Genomic DNA, 25,542 nt, shown 5'->3' on the forward strand with positions numbered 1-25,542 from the left:
TTCAAGAAGACTACATGACCCAAATTAAGAAACAACAGTCAATTAATAATAAGGATGTGCTTGCTGGGTGTTTAATGGTAGCTCCATCATAAAAGAATCCATGTCAGCATATGAATAACCCTTTCTCTGTTTTACCATGTCCATTATGAAGATAAAATAATTGGATTCTTCTATGGAAGGTAACAGCCTCATCCATGTCAGCATTTGAATAACCTTTTCTCTGTTTTACAATGTCCATTATGAAGGAAAAATGATTGGATGCTTCTTTGGAAAGTAACAGCGTCAGCCACTGGCTAAAAACTAAGCGTACTAACAAATAAGCTAAGCAACTGACAACAACTGCTCCTTCCACAACCCAAGGAAATATGGTGGGTCCAAGCAGAGAAATATACTGGCAGCAGTGTCTAAAATATCCAAGAACATATGGCAGTCCCAGCATAGCCAGTGATCCTATAAACTTGAATTTTTTACCTACATGGGCCTTAGCATAGAACTGAAGTGCCAGCTGGAGGAATCAAATTGAAACTTAGTTGAAATACAGAACAAAATGCCAGTCTCCTAGCTAATACAGTTGAGCAGAACATAAGGAAACTAAAGGAACCCTAGGTTCTTTTGGTCCTTATACAAAGATATGACTACATCCTCAGCTGTGAACCGCATAGAAGACCGAAAAACTATGTTACCCCGAGTTTCTGGGACAAGGATGACAGGGAATGGAAAAAAAATTTGCCGATTTTGGGCACGGGGGCTGGATGGCAAATAGGGATGACTATATAAATATAGGGAAATTTTAAAATATATACTAAAATTTGCAAATATACATGTCATTCATATGAAATTAAGCACAAAGCATGTCATTTTAACGTTATAGAACCTTAACATACACCACTTGAATGCCAATCTAGGAAATAATAACCGATTCAGTACTTAATATGTATTAAAATTGAACTCTAGTCTATTATGCATTCATAGAACAGTTTCAATTGTCAATATGCATATCAATATGTGAAGAAAAATACGAGTTTAACAGTGAACAATATCATAAAAATCTGAAAATCTAAATATGCAAAAGGCTAGAGGGCTGCCATAAAGTTTCATCATCATGTTTAGGTTCAACATAAAAAACAAAATATAGAAAATTGAAGTAGACTGCTGCTTCTATTCCACTTTTGCCACCATGGCATCAAAATCAGAGTCTGCGAATTCATATTTGTTAGGAATTTGTAGATGTTCTCTGAGGCACAAATTCATCCAAAATAGTAGCAATTTGTGTCCAATTAAATTGCAAAAAAAAAGGTTATATCAGTTTTTCTAAAATATTTTTTGTGCTATTATGTCGGGGATGGCCAATCATCCCCCGTATGGTCGAGGGATGTCTGTGACGTCCCCGCCTGATCGTCCTCCTTTTTTCCTTGCGATGTCCCGGTGTTTTTGAGACATCTCGGGCAATTTTTAAGTTTTTGGGGATGTGGGGCTAAATTGCCGGTTCAGATCTTGGTACAGATGCGGATTTGAGATTCGGGTTCAAAATTTGTTCAAATTATTTTGGGGCTGGGTTTGGATTCATTTTGGATTCCTCTGTACAAAAACATATGTTTAAAAAAAAATATGTATGTGTATATATATGCAACAACAAATAAGTCCATACGTCACTATGCTAATAGTAAAGCATCATAGCAAAATACACCACCATATCTATGTTTCAGTTCAATACGATATTAGTTGCATCATTTGGCCATACATAGAACATCATACACTTGCTTGGTCACATGCATGGAACATATTTCAATATCAAGGGGACAGTTTGAGAACAAAAGGAGTTGTCAAAAGATTAGAGCAGTTATCTGAATTTTTATTTTGTCATAATTAGAGGATTTGTAACCAGGCTAAATCAAAAGTTGAAGCCCTATATTCAAAGATATCATATATTTTTTAAAGAGATTCCTATACAATCATCAATTTGGATGTCACCTATTGTCAATTTGGATTTCCTTTATAAAGAAATTTTCATTTTCATTCACAAATGCATAGATGACATAAACCATCTTTTTTGGTATTTTTAGTGAATACGTTAGGGTTGGGAGGATCAAATAAAGCAAATTAGGCAAAAAACACACTTAAAAAAAGTCTGAAAAAATTGTTTTGAGACCAAATTCCACCTAGGTTCGGCCACTGGACAACAAATTCTGCAAATTCTGCCCGGGTTCCTCTGACAGAATTTGCAGCAACTTCATGGCTTTGCAAGAGAATTTGTGGAGAATTTGACAAGGACCAGACTTTGTACAGAATTGAACCGGACTTTGAGGGTTGCTGGAGAGAATCTGGTAACTTAGATGTGGGGGGATGTCCCATATCTGTTCCCCCGTCCCAAGGATGTCCCCTTTACGGAACCTCCGGGTTTTTGGGTGGGGACGTGTCCCCAGGTAATGTAGCCAAAAAATGATCACCCGAAAAAATACAGCTGTCAGATTACAAAATTGTTGTGGTGGCCAGGGTTCAAGTTCGTGCTGGGCTGCTGAACTCGCAGGTCATGTGCCTTTTCATAGGGTAGTTGTGCCCACAGGATAATTGCTTATGCTACCCATTGTGCTTGTGGGTTTGAATGTGGTGAAACCGTTTTTGGGACTGAGGCCCCCTAGTAGTGGTCTTGGAGATAAAGCCATTGGGAATAGATTGCCATATAAGTGATCTGTCTGGGCTCGGATCAGGCTAAAAATCAGAGATTACCAAAATAAAAATTGTATATTTGGGCATGCAGGGTTTTGAGAGCTCTAGATGCTCCTGCGTCACTACATTATGCAAAGAAGACACAAATCAGTTGATCAAAATATGTATCCATTCTCCCCTTATGAATAAGCTGTGCTTTGTCTTAGCATCATCTATATTGCAAGTGAAATTAAATATAAGCTTTCTATGAACATTTTACTGATTGTTGTGAATTCCAAACTGAGAAGAATAAGCTATTTAAATTGAACATTTCTATAACTTAAAGAAATAAATTGTATGCTAAATGGTAAAAGACTGCATTCACACTCTGTATGCTCCTGCATCACTTCATTATGCAAAGGAGACACAAATCAGTTGATCAAAATATGGAATCTTCTTCCCTTGTGAATAGCTGTGCTTTATCTTGGCATCATCTGTATAGCAGTTGAAATTAAATACAAGCTTTCTATGAAAATCTAATGGAGGATTTTGAATTTGTAAAAAGAAAAGGAAAGAATACATCATACAATTTGAACCAATAACTTGAAGGACTAAATTGTATGCCGAAAGAGTGTAATCATCAGTCCCATGTTTTCTAAAGTAAGAACCCTGAAATTTGAAATTAGGTGTGTTGCTAACAATAGCATACTTGAACATTGGCAGTAAGGTTACTTTTCAAAGTTTTCATCAACTGGCTGGTATAGTTAATTCTTCATCCCCTAAATAGACTGTTTCCATCCCCAAAGTATTTTTTGTGAAACCTAAAGCAAAGTTGTGTGAGAATAATAACAGCTCTTATATCTTTGTCAGGGTTCTTGCCTTTGATTGATTTCTGTAATCCCTTAATGATGGATCCTGTTCTCTGAGATAAGCTGCCTCCCTGAGCACGAACATGACTCACTGCACTTCGGGTGCAATTAGACCATCTTCACAATGTTGTATGTTGTCTACTCTGACTATGAATGCGCGGGAGGAGGAATTTGAAACACTTGGCCCTATAGATAGTAGGACGTTGTCCGGAGGGCCTCCAATGAGCGGGGAGCTACAAAACAATTGAGAGCTGGAGGCTGGAGATAAAATCCAAATTATTTCCTTGACATTATAAACCATTTTGATCATCTCAATGCTTTGACTGCAACAGCAGGCAGGATCATCATTGCTTCACTAATCATTATTCCCCTCCCATAGTTTGACTGACCATCCTACAAGGCAGATGTTTAAATAATAAATTTAGAAAAACTACTATGGGAGAGAGCAGATAGAGACTTGTCTCAAACCAATTGATCTTCAATTGCTTTCCAAATGCCCAAAATGATTAACCAGTGGATCTGTATCAACCAAGCCCATAGCTTGACCATAACTCTTCAGTAGATTCACTAGGCAGCTGACCTATTTATTATGACGACTCATGCAACTAGAAATGAGATTGAAGAGTTTAAGAGCCTCCTTGATGTTGCTCTTGAGATGCCACTTAACCATGTTTGCCGACTTCAAAGCCTTAACAAATTATAGTTAGAGTTGTCAGGATTTCCTCCCACAGATGCACATATCTGCATATTATATATGTATAAGATACAGTAGGATATGTCCTAGGTGTCCTTGCTGGATCCATTTGAATATGGGCACATATTTGAGGCTTAACTGATATGAATTGATATGGTAACCGACCAACTGGAGACTTATGTAGCTCAATGTTCTTAGAAGAGATTAAAAACACTGCAAAACAAAAAATGCAACATTAAAAAGCTGCTCTTCAAAAACATTTAAAAGAAAAGACATGGAAAGTACTTCGGAATATGTTGGAGAACAAACATTCTCACATGCACAAGCACACGCACACGCACATGCGTATGCACACGGACACAGACATAGACACACACACACATCTGTACAACATATTCTGTTTGGACTAAGTTACATCAATTGGGCAAGTGGTGAGCGATGAACTCAAAGTATTGAGTTAAGAGATTGTGTTGTCATTGTTAAGAGAAGTCTCAAAGCGTTGCAAGTGCAACCACCAGTAGACTGGCATATTGGTCAAGGCAGTGGAGTGAAGAGGGAAGCGTAAATTCTAAATGGTTGCAGCTCAGTCACCATTGATGTGACAATACAAGAGGAAGGTTTGAACAAGACAAAGGAATGTAGCAGAGTAGTGTAGCAGGGTGACAAGTCTAGCTGTAGACTTGCAGTCGCTCAAGCTGGCCTATAAGCATAGGCATCTAGGGATAGGTTGTCACGGGTGTTTTGTGACTATGCTCACTCTGGAGTTCAAAATTCAAAATTTTGTTTGAGTGGGATAACTCTAGGGTTTTCATCTGCAATCTAAGGAAGTGATTTAAGGATCACTTGACACATTTTGAAAGAAGTTGGCCAAAAAACGAAAAAGTGAAAAAAGATCATTGTTCAGAAGGAAAGAGCTAAGAACGATGTTATCTCCATGACTGTGAAAGCCAGAGTATCCATAAGAGAGGCAATTACGAATAGGGAGGTTCAACAAGTGCCAAGCACATGAGAAAAACAAGGGTAGAGATTAGGAGGAAGCTCACCTAAGCTAGAGCAATAGATGAAGATCAAAACATCTTCAAGAGAACATAACAGAGGATCTACCAGGCAAGGTGTGCCATATATTTAGATCACTACATTAGTTTTGTTTCTAACCATTGCATCTATTGTAAGCCTTTATCATGGTAGACTTTTTTTTTTTTTTTTGAAATTATCTAACGAGGTATCTCTTAGAAAGAGATCTGAATCCTCTAGCAAGGTAGCCTTAACAGAGTGCTGTAATCCTAATAGGTTACTGCTATTCCTAACAGGATGCATTCTTAGAAAGAACACTTGTAAGCCTTTAACGGGGTACCCTTTTTCTTGCAAGGAAAGGCTAGTGGGTACATTACTCCCACCGTGGTTTTTACCCTCACCTTGGGGGTTTCCACGTAAAAATGTGTCATTGATGTATGCTTCTATGTGGAATATTGTATGGTTTTACTGCATAGCATTTATCATTTCTCTGATAGTTAAAGAGATAGTAACCAAGTGCATGAGAGAGATTATTAGACTAATTGGTAGAGTTTGCAAAAGTGTGCGTACTGATTCACCCCCCTCTCAATACCGATTGGGACTAATAGTTGGTATTTGAGCTCAGACACTGACAACTACGAGTCTAACAACTTAGAGGAAGATCCAATGGCATCACTCAAAATACAGCTGGAAGAAGCATTAGACATTGTTGAAGATCTGAAAGACAAACTTAGAGAATCTTTAGCTAAGCGGAAGAAGCTGACGATAAAGTTGGGAGAAAGCCAAGAGCTAATAGAAAAGCTCGAAGAACAAAGTTGTTCTGAAGAGTTAGAAGAAGCTATAGCAGAAGTCATGGCTGAAAATGATAAGCTAAAGAAAAAGGTAAAAGTTTTGAAGGAGCAGGAATACTTTGTTGTAAGATTAGGAGAAGGTATGGAAGAAAAAGGAAAGAAAATGCTATCATAGCTAGAGACCAAGCCTATGAAGAGCTAAGATTGGCTCAGGAAGCAAGACATCGAGATGGAGAACTGATCAAGGAGAAGGAAAATGAGGTAGCCCTCATGGAGGAGGAGCACATATATGTAGTACAAGAAAACAACATACTGCAGGAGTACGATCATGAGAAGACAGAACAACTAAGTGCTCTAATTGAAGAAGCCAGACAAATGGAAGAGCAAGTTCGACAACTTCGGTCTAACTTAAGACAGTAAAGGAAGAATGTGACAGACTTGCCAAGACAAGGGAGAACAAATCGGAGGAGAAGCCATTGAACACATAAGGAGAAATGACCAGCTTAACTGGTTCAAGATTCCAAGGAATCCATACAATTGAAAGAGGAGAGTCTTCATAGGCAAAAGACTAAAAGACCACCAAGGAAAAAAGGAAGACAAAAAGAGGTATGCCATCAAACAACTCCACTTGTCTGTATTGTGGTAACATAGGACATAAGCTAAAGGAGTGTTGGCATAGACAAGCAACAATCGGTAGATATGACACAAATAAAGAACTATGTAATAGCAATTGCCGGTATGGTTACAATGTGCAAGAATGCATGGATCTCGCGAATGAAGCTAGAGCAGAGAAATACTGCTACTACTGTGACATGTATGGTCACATTGAAAGGGACTGTGGATCGAGTTCTGGATCACATCAGTCATCTCCTAGGAAAAGGAGACAGGTCTGCTTCGCTTGTGGAAATGATGGGCACATTGCATCACAGTGTAAGTGGTTGATGAAACAACAAAGACAAGCAAGACCATGGAACAAGATGCTATAGATGTCACAAAACATGACATGTTGTCAAGAACTGTTAGGTAAAGCAAAGACCAAAGCAGTACAATAATGGCAACAAAGGAAAAGGGAAGGCCATTGACACCAAGCAAGTCAACAAAGACTTTGCCAAGGTATGGATCAAGAAAAGACCAAAAAATACTGGAATAAGAATTAAGGAAGCAACAAGCTCAGCTACAAGTGGTGAGTCCTCCCAATCAAGTTAAGCAAGAAAACGCTTAACAGGGGTTAGACAAGCTAGGAAAGTTCTGTACCGATTCCCTAATACAAACCGGTAAGTCACGTGTAGTAACTCAAAAGAAAGTGAGTGCATCGCACATAAAGGAGGAAGACAGGTTGTCATCAAAATTTGGCCGTTGGTTTAATCGTCAGAAATAATTTATTGCACCAAGGAAGAGACAGGTAAGAGACGATATTATCATTTGCAGAACAACACTACTTTTCCGACGAATCTATAATAGCTACCTACTTGAACAAAAATTGCTTTTTGCAAGCTTGAGATCATTAGAGCTTTCTATAGCGAAACCCTAATTATCAAGAGCTATCCTTTGAGCGAGTTTGTGCGAAAAGTTATCAGTGGCCTTGAAACCCTAGGTTTCACTCAGAGCAAAAGATCAAGAGATAGAGCTAGAGGCGCAAAATCTCAATGGCATAGTACAACGATCTATTTAATGTTGAACTAGTAGATGGACAAGATGAGGAATTGCATGTCTATGAGTCGATCTTGTCAAGTGTTGACAAGAAAAATATGAATGGAGCCCTCTTCTCACTCCCAATCAATGTGCTAGTGCTAGAGGATGTTGGCAAGTATCTTGAGACAAAGATAGTTGAAATGGGAGATGCATTGATTAGAAAGCTATACGAGAAGATCCAAGGGAAAAAGATGGGGAAAGATGACCTCGAAGAGTTGGAAACCACAACCCTAGCTCAGGCAATGAACATTCCAAATTTCTTCAAAAGGGAATAGGTGAGATCCGTGCTCAGCCAAGTGTATGAGGAGTACATGTGGCTGCATAAGCCATACAAAATCACAAAAGAAATGAACAAGAGGGTAACGAGGTTCAAAGAAATTGGAGAAAAGCTAACCACTAGAGTACATACAACAATCCAAGTGGCTAGTTTGACTGGATGATGCGCAGATGGCAGGATGTGTACCCTAAAAGATATCTCAGATGACAAGGTGCAAGTTGTAGTAAGGGTAATCACACATAGACATTACTGGTCTAATTGAGCAAACAATGTACCTACATGAGCAATATATGGAGCACACTAGATAATAGTAAATAAAACCAAGCTGAATCTTAGTGGTTGGTTACATGGGCAAATGATGGAGAGTCTTAAGAAGATTAGGACCTACAATGTAGCACGCACATTTAAATTTAGTGCAATACTGATATGTATATTTTTCTATTTTAAGGGTGAATACCCTAGATATAAGGAGTTCCAGTGGAAGTCAAGGAGCAGTGTCATCGCTTAGATAATGAGCATGCACAACAGGTTAGGTGACAAGGTCCTAGAAAAGCTTGAGATTTACTTCAAGAAGATATGCAAAAAAGAAGCAAGATACCAATAAATATGATAAATGACAATAGAAGAAGCATTTGCTTCTTATCAGCCACACATAACTGCATGGTTCAAGCAATCGAACCAAGATCTCACTGGTTAACTGAATTTCCCTATGAAAGATGGAAGGACCATCTAGAAGTCTCATTAAGAAGCGACTGGAAAAACCTATTGACAGGGAGCAACAGAGGTTTGGAACAATCGAGTAGATAAAGAAAAACTTCACTGAGCTAGTAGCAGAAGCTTCAAAGGAAATGAAGCTGAAGAAGAAGAAAGGAACAAAGCAGGATTTAAAGCAAGCAGAGGTAGAGGAAGTTCAAGAAAGTGGAGATTGTCCAGAAACTGATAGGGAGAAAAGTTCTACTCCAGAACCTGAGTCAGAAGAGGAGGAACCAAGGAGCAAGAAGAAACATGCACTTTCTAAGCCTCCAATAGTGGAGGCTTACAAGAGGAAAGGTATAACGAAAGGAAAGAAGAAACCTCCTACTCAGCCAAAGGAAGAGGAACAAGAGGAATAATTAGACCCGAGAAGCGTAAAGTCTGTAAAAGAAGGTAAGAAGCTTTCACTGCAAAACATTATTGAAGATATTGGAAATATGGTGATTACAATAATATTAAAGATAGATTCTTGAAGTTCAATAAATCAAATAGGATCAAGATAGTACATGTTGTACTAGTAAGCTTAAGAGCATTTAGTAGAACACCAAAAGATGTGGAGTCTCAACTTCCAGAAGAATTAATTGAAATAATCAAAGAGAAATGGTCTAAGGCCATAGTTGAATGGAAGAGTACGTTAGATGAAGCACTCATAGACATTAGATCAGATTTGAGTAGACAAGAGGTCATGGATATTGTGGACTCATGTAGACCAAACACCCCGTTAGAGAATGTGGTATTAATCGCCATAGGTAGAAGAGGGATGCATCCATGAATGCAAAGAAGTTTTGGTCACAACCTTATGAATAGAAAAAATAAACTCTTGAGAAAGGAGGAGGTCAAGGCCAGACAAACAAAGATGCATAAAAGGAAAAGGAGCGACCTAAGACAACAGGTCCTAGAAGCGCCAAGAAGCTGCCAACAGAGAAGCCTACAAGATAGGTCAAACATAGTACCTAGATCAATCAAGATCTAAACCAAGAAGCAAAGGAAAGCAGAGAAACACAATAGGCCTTTACAACATCATCAACTACACAAGAGCAACCCAAAGCTGACACTCAGACAACCGAAGAACAGGCAAATGTCACAGACTTAACTAAAGAAGGAGAGGAAGCAGAATAAGAAACAACCGATCACAATGAAGCAATTGGACAAGAAGGGAGGTAAAAAAAAACGCAAGAGGTGGAAACAAGCAAGAGACATAGATGAAACACAAAGGCAAGAAGTCTTGCAACCCACTCAGCCTAAGGAGACACCAATAGTTGGACCATCATCGACACCGTCCAAGGGACAAAGGAGAGTCAGGAAGCCTAAGAAAAGAAAAAGAGACTTAGAGGATTCGAGAAGCAAGAAGAGAAGCAAAGGGATAGAAGAATCCCAAAAATCGACATAATCCAACATATTAAGGGATGGCAAAGTACTATACGATTCAAATGCAGCCAAAGTTGCAAGAATGCTAGAGCTCGGAGAAAGAGTAAAAGAAAGAGAACCAAATGAATGAAATCAAAGGAGTTGGGAAATTATACTCGACTCACTGTGAAGTATAAGAAGATGAAGCAAAATAGAAAAAGGTATGAACAGGTAAGCACATTGGCTGATGCTCGTGATATTTTGAAAGGACTCACAGAAGGAGCAACGTATACTGAAGATGATGATTTGGTTAGTCAAATTAGAGATGGTATAAGACATCTTCATGACAAGGTAGTCAAGCTACCAAGGATAGTAGAACAAAAGGTTCCCATGAAAACTCTTGAAAAGGAAAAGAAACTTGTCGAAGAGAAAAAGAGGGAATTCAAGACACCTAGAGATGAGATGTCAAAAGCTTTGAGTGAAATAACTCTAGTAATTTAGAAACCAAGCACGTCATGTACCCTAATAGGTGATCTCGAGCAGTAAAATCAAAGGCTTAACAAGAACTTGACACAACTGTGTAAGCATTTGATCCACTCTCCGGATCAAGAACAAAATACATCACCAACATACAAGACACAATGTACTCGTTACACTAGTCACAAGTTGAAGAAGAGAAGAGAACTATCAAACTGATGGAGCTTCAATGCTTCTTAACTCCAATGATCGGATCTATCGGTGTAGCTCTAAAAGGAGCAGTTGAGCTACTTGCCTTACCACCAACAGAGACCGACGAAGCATCTTACAAGCAATTAGCAGAGCTCTGAAGTACAATAATTGCACTCAAAGATTCAAAGGAGTCATGGGAGACCCTTCTCAACTTAGCTAGAGAAAAGTACAAAGAAATTTTCGAAAAGTTGTGAAGAATATGACACCAAGGGATTTCCATCACAGGGGGAGCAAGCAGTCAGGACCATGCCTTCATCCTAACTCCACTCTTCCCATTGTCATTGATGAGAAAAATGGGGAGAAGAAATATGAAGCTATATAAAGCTATAAAAGGGGGAGAAGAAAAGATAAAGCCATAGGGGAGAAGAAAAGATATATACAAGACAAAAGAAACACAAGGGGAGTATACGCTTTAGGGGGAGCATGTACAAAGTGGAACATAAATAAACACCCAAGTGAAATGTGACACGGAGAAAGAAAATCAAGGAGAATAAAGGCAAGAAAGAAATAGTCCAAGGACACAAATAGGCAGAATGAACCGGCTAGCATTGAGATAGGTCAAGTCTCAAGCTAAGTATCTTGTTAACCTATGAAGTAGTATAGAAGGTTTTACCATCAATGCCAAAGGGGGAGACTATTACATCAACCGGGCAATTGGTGAGCGATGAACTCAAAGTATTGAGTTAAAAGATTGTGTTGTCATTGATTGGCAAGCAGTTAGCAAGAAGTCTCAAAGTGTTTCAAGTGCAACTACCGGTAATCTGGTGTACCGGTCAAGACAGTGGAGTGAAGGGAGAAGCGTGAATGCTAAGTGGTTGCAACCCAGTCGCCATTGATGTGATAATACAAGAGGAAGGTTTGGACATGACGAAGACATGTAGCAGAGTAGTGTGGTGGAATGCTACTGAAGCAAGCAAGGTCACAAATCTAGTTGTAGACTTGTAGACGCTAAAGCTAGCCTATAAGCATAGGCATCTATGAATAGGTAGTCACATGTGTCTTGTGACGATACTCACTTTGGAGTTCAAAATTCAAATTGCAATTTGAGCGGGATAACTTTAGGGTTTCCATTCGTAGTCTGAGGAAGTGATTTAAGGATCACTTGACACATTTTGAAAGAAGTTGGCCAAAAAGCGAAAAAGTGAAAAAGATCATTGTTCAGAAGGAAAGAGCCAAGAACGTTGTTGTCTTCATGACTGTGAAAGTAAAGAATTCATCAGAGGAAGGCAGTTGCGAATAGGGAGCTCCAGCAAGTGCAAAGTGCACGAGAAAAACAAGGGCAGAGAGAAGGAAGCTCACCCAAGCTAGAGCAGTAGAGGAAGATCAAAGCATCTTCAAGAGAACGTAACGGAGGATCTACCAGGCAAGGTGTGTCATATATTTAGATCACTACATTAGTTTTCTTTCTAACCATTGCTTCTATTGTAAGCCTTCAACAAGGCAGACTTGTAAGAAGTCTTTGAAACCCTCTAACAAGGTATCTCTTAGGAAGAGCTCTAAATCCTCTAGCGAGGTAGCCTTAACAGGCTGCTGTAATTCTAACAGGTTACTGATATTCCTAACAGGATGCGTTCTCAAAAAGAACACTTGTAACCCTTTAATAGGGCACCCTTTTTCTTGCAAGGACATCCTAGTGGGTACATTACTTCCACTGGGGTTTTTACCCTCAACCTGGGGGTTTCCATGTAAAATATCCGTGTCATTGATGTATGTTTATGTGTGGAATATTGTATGGTTTTACTGCATAGCATTTATCATTTCTCTGATAGTTAAAGAGATAGTAACTAAGTGTGTGGGAGAGATTATTAGAATAACCGGTAGAGTTTACAGAAGTGTGCATACTGATTCACCCCCCCTCTCAGTACCACTTTGGACCAACATATTATATGACCCTTTATTGCATAAAATTGTTTTCATGAATTCCTCCTTGTATCTTATGTGACTTTTAGGGCGTAGAACTATATATAGTACCATTTCTGTTATATTCTTAGCTATGTTGGAAGTGAAAACTAGCTTCTGATTATGCTTTTCATCTCCACCATACACAATTGGTACAATATTTATTAGATATCAAATGAGAAGCATTGATTTTTTGCTATATTTCCTCTTAATATGGTTAGTTCTACTACCTTTCTGACATTGATTTTGTCACTTATCTGGCTTGAAGTCACTTGTCTGGCTTGAAGTCACTTGCCTTGGCCTTTATAGTGATTGTTTATTAGCAAGAATGTAACACATACTTCATGGTGGTAAATCTGTTTCAGCAGATTTCAATTGAGGATACCAACATATAACCTTATGCAGCTCATTTATAAACCTTTATTATATCTGTGCTTTATTTGCACTATCTTACAAAAAGATGTTCTTTTCAGTTGGGGCTTTTGTTGCTCTAAGATTCTTATAAAACATCAAAAGTTACTATTAGGATTGGTAGGCAAGCTCTGTAGTTAAGGTAATTTTTTTTTCACTTATTTGTTTTAGATAATTTCTTTTTAACCAACTTCTTGTTAATTTTTTTGTCATTTTTGGAATTTTATCAGGACATTCATCTATTTTAATCTTAGTTACCCATTTCTCCCCATTGCCCTTCGAACTAGGCGAATTTCAAATATGTTCTTGGTTCTGGTCCCAGTTCCCTTTTGGATTCTACTTCGGTTTGAACCCAAGCAGGTTGGTTCCTCCATGTCAAACCTAGGTCGAACCAACACAGACCCAGGTAGACTGAATGCAAATGAGGTACAGTTCCATTGTGAACAATCTAAGTTTAGTGCTGAAAACAATTGTTACAGAATTTGAATAAATATTTTCAACATTACAAAACAAAATTTGCTGAAGTTCAAGTATTTATTACATCAATTAAACAAGCCCTCAAGATTTCTTCCAGTGAACTTTTTATATCCAATTGCTGATAATGGCTCCTATCTGATTAATTGGAAGCTCTGTATTGTGAATATGAACAAGTTGAGTTACAGTTTCATGAATATTCAGATTCTGACTGGGCCGGATGTTCTACTGATTGGAAGAGCACTACAAAATGTTGTTTTTGTCTTGGTTGTGCAATGATATCCTGGTTTAGCTAGAAGCAATCTTCTGTTGCTCTAAGTTCCATCGAAGCAAAGTACATAGCCACATCCATGGCAGCTCGAGAAGCAGTGTGGTTAAGGAAGTTATTGGTTGGGCTATTTGGGAAGCCTCTAAAACCTACAGTTTTACATTGTGATAATCAAAGTTGTATAAAACTCATAGTGAATCCAGTCTTCCATAACAGATAAAAGCATATAGAGATACCAGTCCACTACATTAGAGATATGGTAGATAGAGGTATCATCAAGTTGGAATACATCAGTATTGAAGAGCAGTTTGCTAACATATTCACCAAACCTCTTGCAAAGTTGAAAGTGGAATACATCAGAGGAAAACTTGGTATGACAAAATTGTAATTGTAACTCTTGAGATAATCTCTCAGTTTTGTGTTATATATATATATAACTTTTATTGATGTTTAAAGAGTTACTATTGTGCACATGTGGTTGTTTATGAAAGGTGACGATCTTTCATTTTATGAGATGATTGACCTGTTTTCATAGACTTCATTAAGTTGTTGTCCGGGAATGTACCGGATAATATAACAAAAGTATCATGATTGACTTCTATTGTTGTTTCCTGGAGTGAGCTGGAAATCATGGTACTACTTGTGTTGTTCTTTGAGCTCTTGATCCTTTTTGTCATATGAATACTTGTTGTTATGGACCGTACGAGAATTCATAACAATGAAATCATGATAGATTACTACCTTGGTCCCGGAATGAGCTGGAGATCATGATTCTATATTGCCTTAAGATCAAGATCAACATGTGATAGACTATAGCCAGCTATTGTCGTGGAATGTGCCGGATATCAGAAATCTAGATCATTAGTTTTTTTGTGACAGTGTCATATCCTCCCTCGCTAAGAGGGAGTGTTGGATTTCTAGAATCTGTCAGATATCTTCTATCTGATGATTGCTCAAAAGGAACCAGATATACTCTCATAAATATACACATGTATATATATTGGTGTATATATATATATACTTATCTATCTATCTATATATATATATACGTAATTATATGTGTGTGTGTGTGTGTGTGTGTGTATGTATATATCTGTATGAGAGTATTTTAATTGACTATATTAAACTGATCCGATCTGTTCAAACTCTGTAGATATGCAGCGATCATATCACAGTATGAATATGATTTCATTATTCATTGTTATTGTGAGCTGCTCCATTGTGTTATATCACTGATTGAGATCAGAAGTTATGAATTGCTAAATACCGATCACGATCGGATTTCTTGAAGTACCGAATGTGATTTAGGATAATGGATCCTAACTAATGATTAAGGATAATTGTTAAGGGTTGTCTCATATAGAGACATGACCCTACGTGCCCTTTGGGCACGTAGAGTCATGTCACTACATGAGACACAACACCTCAATCCTTATATATACAAAGTGCCATGATCGTTTGGGAACACATCAATATAACACATGCTATTACCAGCGATCTGCATACTTATATCCACCTGTGATAAAAAGAACAAAGCATCAGCATTATTTATTGAAGGATTCAAATACAAGTAAGACCCTTAAGATTCATTTCTTGAATGATCTAGTTATATCCTCACTGTGATTAAGTATCAGAATTAGAGCAGTCAAGTCTGAACATAATATAAAGAATAAAGTTCTACCTCTTATCTCATTCTCCTCAACAAAGATTTCAAGTTTATAGTGTTTTTGTTGATTTTAAGATACTCTGTGGCATTCTAATCTTAATTCATTTTTCTAGGCTGTATACATACATATATATATGTTGTTTACATGTTTTTTCTAACGAACTCAAACCTCATCAAAATTTTGATGTACCAGCAAACCGGTTCTTCAAACCCGAACTCGAATTGGGAGCTTAGGTTTTAATGATATAATGTTTGAATTATGTAAATTCACACTATTATCAGATTTAACATCCATGACATCTATGCATTGTAATATTAATATTGATAATCCATGTCTAAAAGTGGTAATTGAACATGTTAGTTCAACTTTTCTATTGGGAAATGTATATGTAGGAGCAGCTTGAGCACTGGGAAGCATTTAATAAACTTGATTGCATGTCAGAAATTATTTTGGATCTTTTTTGACACTTTAAATGAACAGCTCATTAGAACTTCATGCATGCAGTGCTGCGTAATGATCATAAGGATATCACTGCAAAAATAGAGCAAAATCTTCACATCCTTCTTTCAGGTGGTCTCGCTCAGGATCATCAAACATTACCACAGAAAAGATCAGGTACCAGTATAATGCCCATTTTAAAATGTTTTGTTCATACTGTATTTGGAGAACAAACTTAATCCATTAGTATTATAATTATTTGTCAGGACAATTTTAAAAGTACATAAATGCTAAGGCTCAGAACTTGGTAGTGACTGAATACTTTTGGAGATTATGAAACAGGTACACTACTTTAGGGAATGTTCTGATGTTTGATAAGTATATTGAAATTGTCTCTTTTTGGTATTCACAGCTGAAGGGGAAGAGTTAAGGATCCAAGATTCATCTGGGTCTAGCAGTATCAGCTCCATCTCTTTGCCTACTGCTCCAGAAGTTTCATCCATGGATGAAGATGCGATTCCGAAATTTCCATTTGCTGTTGTTGATGAATTATTTGACAGGTCTCCAGCAGCATTAGATGGGCTTCAACTAGGAGACCAGATTCTGAAATTTGGTACGGTGGAGGGTGGTGACAATTTACTTCCAAGGCTTGCAAGGGAAGGTCAAACCAACCAAGGCCGTGCAATTCCTGTTATAGTTATGAGGCGAGGAGTGAAAGTGCATCTAAATGTGACACCACGTACTTGGTCAGGTCGAGGGCTTCTTGGGTATGTTGATAATTTGCTTTCCTTTTTGTTTGATTGGGTGTGTGCATATGAAATTAAAGTCTTTAACAGCAACAACTACTAGTTTCTTTGAGATTAGTTACAGTGGCTTAACAGGTCAATTCATATCACTTTAACTGTTCTGCAGAACCCTTGTATGTATGCCTAAAATCTAGTCCTGGTCATGGTGTGAATAATTCCACTGTAATAGTAGAATGCATTCTTTTCAAGATTGACATGATGTAGATATATAAACTAGGTGCAATGCATGGTATGGTATAATTCTATCCTGAAATCCTATGTTACCAGATTCGTTCCTGCAACCGTCAAAAGTTGGGTTCGATTGGTGCAGAGTCTGGCCCTTGTAAAATTCAGCCGAAAATAGGCTGCAGAGTTTCAAATTGGACCCAAAGTCTGTCAGACGGACCTGGGCAGACTTTGGGTGTATTTGGAGCAAATTTCTTGCCCAGCTTAAGAACCCAGGCTGACTTTGGGCTCAAAACAAGATTTTTTTGACTTTTTTGTAGTATTTTTTCCCTAATTTGGTCTATTCAACCCTCCAACTCTAAAAGAGACCAACTAAAAAGGCCAAAAAGATTATTTTATATGTCATTTGTTCATTTGTAAATGAAAAAGAAACTTGCCTCCATTGCTTAACGTCTTGCCACGGTCAGATGACGATGATATGTTTGATGATCTTTGATGATATCTGATCAGTGATGGCTGATTGTTAATGTTGACATTATTATTTTTGAACTGAAACATAGATATTGTCATGTATTTTGGCATTTTGTTATGTCAGTTGGACTAAAACACTAATATATATGGTGGTATATTTTGCTATTTATCTTTACTAGAGCATAGTAGTGTATGTACTAATTTGATGTTGTATACACACACACGCACAGAATACACACACACACACAAATTCAAACCCATACCCAAAAGTGTTTGAATGAATTTGAACCTGAATCTGAACCAGAACCTTAGCTGAAATCATTTTCTTTTTCTTTTCTTTATTGTTTTTCTCCTTTGTATCAGGGCTGTCAAAACTCAGACTCAGATCATGCTTCCATATATTATAATGGTCATTGTTTGAGACTTATAGTTGGTATTTTCTATGGTGTGCCTGGTCTTTTCTTTTTACACCCTTGCCTTTCTCATGTATCAGTAGCATGGAAAAAGTTCATCCTTGCTTCTTCGGTCTTGTAGTCAATGTTGATGTTTGGTAGCTTCAGTCGGATAAGCCTATGAATATGTATAATTATATATGAGCTAAGTTACCGATTCTTCAGGGAAACCTTTGGGTGTCGATTTTGATGTGGACAGGTTACGGATGTGTCTGGATGCCCTGTGGAAGCTAGCCAGAAGCCAGCCACAAGCTTCCAGATCTTGGCTTCCAAACACATTTGGAAGCTTGTGGCTGGCTTCTGGCCAGCTTCCATAGGGCTTCCGGACGCATCCGGAGCATCCGCGGGCCTAGTGGCCAAAACAAATATAAAAAAACCCAAAATCAACTTAAGTTGCTCAACATGCACATGTTGTAATTGATTTTTTTAGGTTGCTTTTTGCTATGAAACCCTAAAACGACCCTAAAGGTGAATGTTGAAGCATTCACAACTCATTTTGGAACTTTGTTTGCACCTACAACCACCTCTCATTTGGTCTCTAGTTTGCATTGCCATTGTGAAGCCAAGTTCAACATTTTCAAAGAGGATCGATCAAAGGGCGAGAGATAGCTTTCTCAAAGGAGTTTAAATCATTCAAGGTAAGTGATTAATCCCATTCTTGAATATTTTGATGATTTTTTTTTGAGTTTTTGATGGATTTTTTTAAGTTCTTTTAATTTAAAAAAAAAAAGATATATAGAAGCCAGTTTGGTTATTTATTTAGTAGTTTTTTCTCACTTCTTTCCACTTGTATGCATGATGTTCACAGTTGTTAGGACCTAATTAAAATTTATTTATTTTCTTATAGAATAGGTTGCAAAAAATTAGGCAAGAATGGATACAGGTGGTAGCGCTAGTCAAAGTTCAGTGGGGGGACAAGGAGGGCAAGGGACTGATAATTTCAAAATTGATATAGGTTCTCCTTTGTGGAGACATACACCACAGATATCACAGGTTGCAGGAGGTGGCTCATACTATTGGAAGTGCAATTAATGTCGAAGTAATGAAAGAAAACCTTTGAATAGCTCATATTCCAGGGTGAAGCTTCATTTTATGGGCCTTGCTGGCAAAGGATTTGGAATGTGCAAAGGCAAAAATGGTACTGGGATGACTAGTGCAGAAATACTTTCATTTGTAAGAGAACAAGAAACCGCTGATGCATTGATTAATAGGTAAAAAAAAAGCTACTATCAAGGTCCATCCTCAAAGAGCAAGATGCATACTGAACCAATTGCATCCTCCCAAGATCCATTCTTGCAAGTAGCTGTACTAGGAGAGGATGAGGAAGAAGTGAGAATTTCAATCCGCAAAAGAGGTCCATTGAACACCACATTTAAAATGGAGGCAAGAGATTGTGTTGATGAAGCTATTGCACATTGCCTCTATGCGAATGGGCTTCCTTTCAACTTGGTGAGATCACCATATTGGAAGGAAATGGTGGCAACAAACAAAGAATAACTAGCTGACTACACAAGCTCGAGTTATGAAAAGGTGTGTACGACTCTATTGCAACAAGAGAAGACACATAGAGAAACAACTTCAACCAATCAAAAAATCTTGGAAAACATTGGGTCTAACTATTGTGTCAGATGGTTAGAAGGATACAAGAAATCAACCATTGATTAATGTGATTTCAGTTTCCCCCAAAGGGGCAATGTTTTTGAAGGCTGTTGATTATGAGGGGCAAGTGAAGGATTCCAAATTCTTTTCTAGAATTCTCATTGAGGCCATCGAGATGGTGGTAGTGAGAATGTGGTACAGGTGGTCATAAACAATGCCAAAAATTGGAGGGGTGCAAGTGCTTTGGTTGAGAGTCGGTATGACCATATTTTTTGGACCCCCCAATGCACTGTTCACTCTCTTAACTTGATCATGTAGAAGATTGGCACTCAAATAGATTGGGTGAAGAAAATATACCAAGAGGGGGAGGAGATACAAATGTTTGTGACAAACCACCACATGTCACAATCCATTTTTAGAACATACTCCAAATTGGAGTTGCTGAAGATAAATTGATTTTTTAAAATTACTAGGTTTCATGGATTTGTAATTTATTTAAAAATTAAAATTTATAATTTTATTGTCAATTGACATATTGTTAACTTGCTTAGGTTGCTGAGACCCCTTTTACATCTCATACAATTGTTATGAGACGACTCCTCAAGGTAAAAGATGCATTGGGCCAAATGGTCATCGGTAATCAATGGGGTGTATGGAAGGCCTCAAGTTCAGAAAGAGAACAAAGGGTCAAGGATTTGATATTGAATGAGAGTTGGTGGGCTCATGTGGCATATCTATTGGATTTCACCGAGCTTGTCATGACTATGCTCCGTTTTGCTGATTCAGATACACCTTGCTTGGGGGATGTGTATGATGGCATGGACACCATGGTTGAGAAGGTAAAACATTCTATACAAGCACATGAGAGTGACCCCACACAAAGCAAAGCCTTATGCAAACAAGTGCAAGCAATTATCCACCATCGCTGAAATAAGATGACTACCCCATTGCACCTGCTTGCATATGCCTTATCTCCTAGGTACTATAGGAAGGAGTTACTTGGTATGCCGGGTAGAGTTGCAACATTTGTGGATAAGGAGGTTGCTGAGGGGTGCCGCAAAGCTCTTACAAGACTTCCCACTGGAAGAAATGCACGAAAAAGTGAGGGTAGAATTTGGGTTGTTTGCTTTGGGGTTAAAGCATTCTCCATTTGCATTAAAGGACCAAAATAGAATGGGAGCTATCACATGGTGCTACATGTATGGTCAACCTTTCAAGCATCTTCAACCTCTTGCAATCAAGGTCCTATCATAAGTAATTTTTTAATTTTGTTTTATTTTAAACTTTTATGTTTACTCTTGCATTTTAGAATTTAGTTTTTCACACATTTTAAAAAATTAATTTGTTTTTCATTTGTATGTTTTGTGACAACTATCTAGGTTGCTAGTTCTTCTGCTACTGAAAGAAATTGGAGTACATACTCCTTTATCCATTCAGTGAAGCGCAACCAATTGGTCTCCAAGAAAGTTGAGGACTTGGTCTTTGTCCACACCAACTTGCGTCATTTGTCACGTAAGAATGATCATTACAAGAATGGGGCAACAAAGCTTTGGGATGTAGCCCTTGAGTGTGCGGATTTGGTTGCAACACTTCAGGATCTTACTACAGTCGGAGATGGTGATGATGACACGTGGTGCATCTAGCATAAGTGGAACCATGTTTGGTTCAAAATGATCTTTCAGTAGTTGGAGATGATGATGAGAATGTGGATTTTCTTGTGAATCCCTATGATTCAGACTCTAATGCATATTAGTTGATTGAATCTTCAGCCATTGACTAAGTATTTTTTTGTTGGGATCTTGAACATGACCTATTTGAACTTATTGTCTAAGACTAAACTCTAATGTTGGACAAGCACATATTGATATATCATATGAATTTTGATAAAGGGTTAAGTATCATAGTCATACTATCAAATGATTTGTTTTTGTATATATCTTGCATTTCTTTTCATATTATATATATATATATATTAAAAAATTTAAAAAAGAAATTAATTTAAAAAAATAAAAAAATAAAAAATAAAAATAAAAATGTATACATGTATATATATATATACATACATACATATATATATATATATATATACATATATAAAACATGTTTCCTCCCACATTTGTATCTGCAAAAAAAAATCCTCGCATCCTGTATTCGCTTTAGAATTTGCATCGGAATTGGTAACTTAGTACATGAGATACAGTTAATATATATTTATTATATTTGAGATGTAAGTTTATTATGATATGAGAAAAATTAATATAATACACACACACACACATACATATATTACATTATAATGAATAGACATGTCCCATGAATGGATATTTCTATTCTTGGCCCATTTTTTTCAAATATAAATAAAAGAGGTCGTTGCCATTTGGAACACATATACCTTATAGGCAATGCAATTACATTTGCAAGCGATCCTCCAAAGAAACGCCAGGAGAAGTTATTGAGACAATCTAAAGAAAGATAGCCAGGATTACAAATGACTGGATTAATTTAAACATAGGATTTGAATAACTAGGTTGGGCTACTATTTCACACACATGAACCTTGAGCAAGCCACAAGTTCATTATCTTGAGCTTTTGCATTGATTTACATAGGGTTCGTGTAAGTGGTAGAAACCACCACAGATTATAACACAAAAAATTAGAGGTATTTCTAGTGGGTATCGTGTAAGACCAAAGCCTTGTGTTTGCGAGAACTATGTTTAAATTTAGTGGAATTCATGTAATTTCAACTTAAGATTACAATAATAAAAAATATTAAAACATTCAAGAAATCATGGATATTGAAGCTCTTGGAAGGTGGAAACAATGAACGCATACTGTCACTATAATCATATAAGAAACAAACTTATACAATTGAGAGAATAAGGAAATACCCCTTTGAATGAAGAATAAGGTATGAAGTCGGACATAAATTAGTACCGTCAACAAATTAGGAATAGTTACCCGTGAAGGGTGTTTCTCCCATCCTTGCCAAAGATATGATATAGTCAAGTCTTTGAAGCTCACGAGTGGGAATGAATACCTGAGACGTTGTGAGAATGTAGCGGTGTTCAAAATATGATTTCATATTTTGATTCTACTTATCTATCATTGTGTGAACAAAGATTTCATCTCCTAAAATTTCAAAGGGGGACTTCTGTTGATAAAACATTCTACCTACTCAACTTGAAGATAATGATTTGAGGCTCTTGTTATTTTTTTTCAAACACACTAAGAATAAACAATCCACCTTGTTCAAGAGAAGGTGGAGTACTCATTATCATGGTCACAGAAGAACATATAATCTTTCATATTGGTGAGAATAATATGCAAAGGCAGAGTTCGTAATCATAAGTTTATACTGAGACTATATTGGGTGTAGTGATGGTTTGCATCAAAGATATTATTCGATATGCGTGTACAATGTAATAACTAAAGAGAATGATTTTATAACCATTTTTTGTTAATTGCATATGCTAACCAAACCTAGCGGTAGTTGGAAGAAATACAAAAAAAGTAGTTGAGTTGTTTGCAACCAAAACACCACTTTGGTATACCGATGTGTGTGTGTGTGTGTGTGTGTGTGTGTGTATAATCATAAGTTTATATTGAGACTATATTGGGTGTAGTGATGGTTTGCTTCAAAGATATTATTTGATATGCGCGTACAATGTAATAACTAAAGAGAATGATTTTATAACCATTTTTTGTTAATTGCATATGCTAACCAAACCTAGCGGTAGTTGGAAGAAATACAAAAAAAGTAGTTGAGTTGTTTGCAACCAAAACACCACTTTGGTATGCCGATGTGTGTGTGTGTGTGTGTATATAGGTGCCTAGTTCAAATGAATGGATGTGTGAGTGAGCATATTTGAAATATCTTGAAGTGAATGTAATGTCAATTGATATTGAAAATGAAGTCTGTAGAATGAAGAGTTCATTTATGAGACTGTTGGAATCTCCGTGCAAGTAAATAATGGTTTCCCACCAAAATACTGCCGGTGAGTGGTTTGGATAACATGACAAGATTGCACAAGTCATGAAACCACATCATTGGCTCTTGTTTATACTTACTGATATATTGAAGGTATGTCACCCATACAATGAAATGACTAATAATAACTAAAGTGAAATTGAGAATACAAAAGGAAGAGATTATTTAGATAAAGAGGTTATGATGTTGTGCATCATGAAGTAAGATGACCTTACCAATAATATAAGGTAACATACCAAGTCAAAATAATTTATAAAAGAATAATATGCGAGTGATAAAGAAGTCATCTAGAGAGCATTATCCTTTGACTACATGAGGAAAAGGGAGATTGATATCAGATTCAAAGGGAGTCTGGCACTTCTTCAAAGACAGTCTTGATTAAGGAGCTCAAAAGATTGATGTTCAGAGGGAGTATGACACATCCATCTGAAGGAGTAGATAGAGGATGTGATTCAATCAACCTTTGGTGATCTCGCTCATATTGATTCAGAGGGAGTAAACCATGTTGAGATGGATTCTCCAGTGATCAGTACTTTGTAGCAGTCAAGAGGATTGTGATTCATGAATATACCTCAAGACTATGTGATTTTAATGGGCCTACCCTCTGTGTACATCATGAGGAAGCGACGACTTCCAAATGATGTCATTTGTATTTGCAAAAGTTATTGAAGGGTGACGATCTTACAATAACTTAATCTTCTATTATGATGGATATCTTATGATGTCTATACAAATCATAATAGATTATACTTTGCATGGTGGATGTTTATATGGTACACATTATGAGAATGTGTGTGCACACACTTTATAAACATTTTTGAGTACATGATGAAATGTTATGCTAATTGATGTTCTAGAAGCCATTACACAAACTATGTGGTGAATATCGTACGACTTGATGTTCTGGAGGCCATTACTCACAGTAATTGGTGAACATCTTGCATCTCATTTTGGAGGCCATTACTCAGAGTATTTGGTGAATATGATATGTTGATATTCTGTAAACTATTACCTTATTGAGTAAATGGTGATTATCAACTGTTGATATTTTGGAGACCATTACTCAGAGTATTCAATGAATATCATATATTTTGAAGGCCAATACTTATGATATCAAAATAGTGGATATTTTTTAATCAAAAGATATCTTTAAAATTTGTCATGCCGAATATACCAATGGTGTAATATATGTCTTGTGTTTATCCTCCCTAGCTAAGAGGGAGTGTTGATGTTTGGTAGCTTCAGTCATATAAGCCTATGAATATATATAATTATATATGAGATATAGTTTATATATATTTATTATTTTGGAGATATAAGTTTATTATGATATGGGAAAAATTAATATAATACACACACACTCACACACACATATATTACATTATAATGAATAAACATGTCCCATGAAGGGATATGTCTATTCTTTGCTCATTTTTTGCAAATATAAATTAAAGAGGTTGCTGCCATTTGGAACACATATGCCTTATAGGCAATGCAATTGCATCTGCAAGCGATCCTCCAAAAAACAACAGTCAAGTCCTCTGTGCAGGCCTATGCTAGAGTAACTATGTTCATTTATGTAAGATTGCGTTTATAAGCTTATGAGGCTATATGAGTTCATCAAATTTGGATTGAATATTCATGTTTTGAATCTGTGAATACTTAAGCATTCACGAGTGGACAGATTAATTTATTTTTATTGAATTTATGAGGCTGAAATCAAGTGTTTTATTTAGGGAAAAAATATTCAGTTTTTAACCTCTTATATAATATTTGCTTGTATGAAATATTTCCGGTTGTAATTCTCATTGTATTTATACCTTTTATCAGGGAAGGTCTTAGGAAAGAGAAAGCCATTAATCTTGCAATTGGAGTAAATGGTTTCTAAATTCTAAGATTGAGGCCTCTATGTGGATCAACATCCTGTCAAGTTGTCTGGAGGATTTCGAGAAGCTCTTTATGCCTTGTTAGATACATTGCCAGGCATCTTATGGCACAAAATTAGAGTGATGCTCCATAAGAATCTTACAACTATGGTCTTTGAGGGTGTGGGCCAGTTATTACGATTTTTCCAATGATTTTGAGATAATCT

General features: G+C 36.9%; 1 protein-coding gene across 14 annotated transcripts in view; it reads left to right on the top strand.

Annotated features, from left to right (window-relative positions):
- Positions 1-25,542, top strand: part of LOC149557185 (26S proteasome regulatory subunit) — a 93,503-nt gene that overhangs the window by 54,832 nt on the left and 13,129 nt on the right. For 13 of the 14 annotated variants that reach the window (XM_089831900.1, XM_089831909.1, XM_089831899.1 and 10 more), the window contains 2 exons: positions 16,036-16,146; positions 16,382-16,736. In XM_089831900.1, coding sequence (XP_089688026.1) covers positions 16,036-16,146; positions 16,382-16,736 — 466 coding nt within the window. The remainder of the gene's footprint in view (positions 1-16,035; positions 16,147-16,381; positions 16,737-25,542) is intronic. The other variant, XM_089831907.1, reaches the window with a different exon arrangement.

The sequence above is a fragment of the Cupressus sempervirens genome, chromosome 5, assembly GCF_028749045.1.
Source record: "Cupressus sempervirens isolate cs-2001-9-10 chromosome 5, ASM2874904v1, whole genome shotgun sequence".
Lineage (NCBI taxonomy): Eukaryota > Viridiplantae > Streptophyta > Pinopsida > Cupressales > Cupressaceae > Cupressus > Cupressus sempervirens.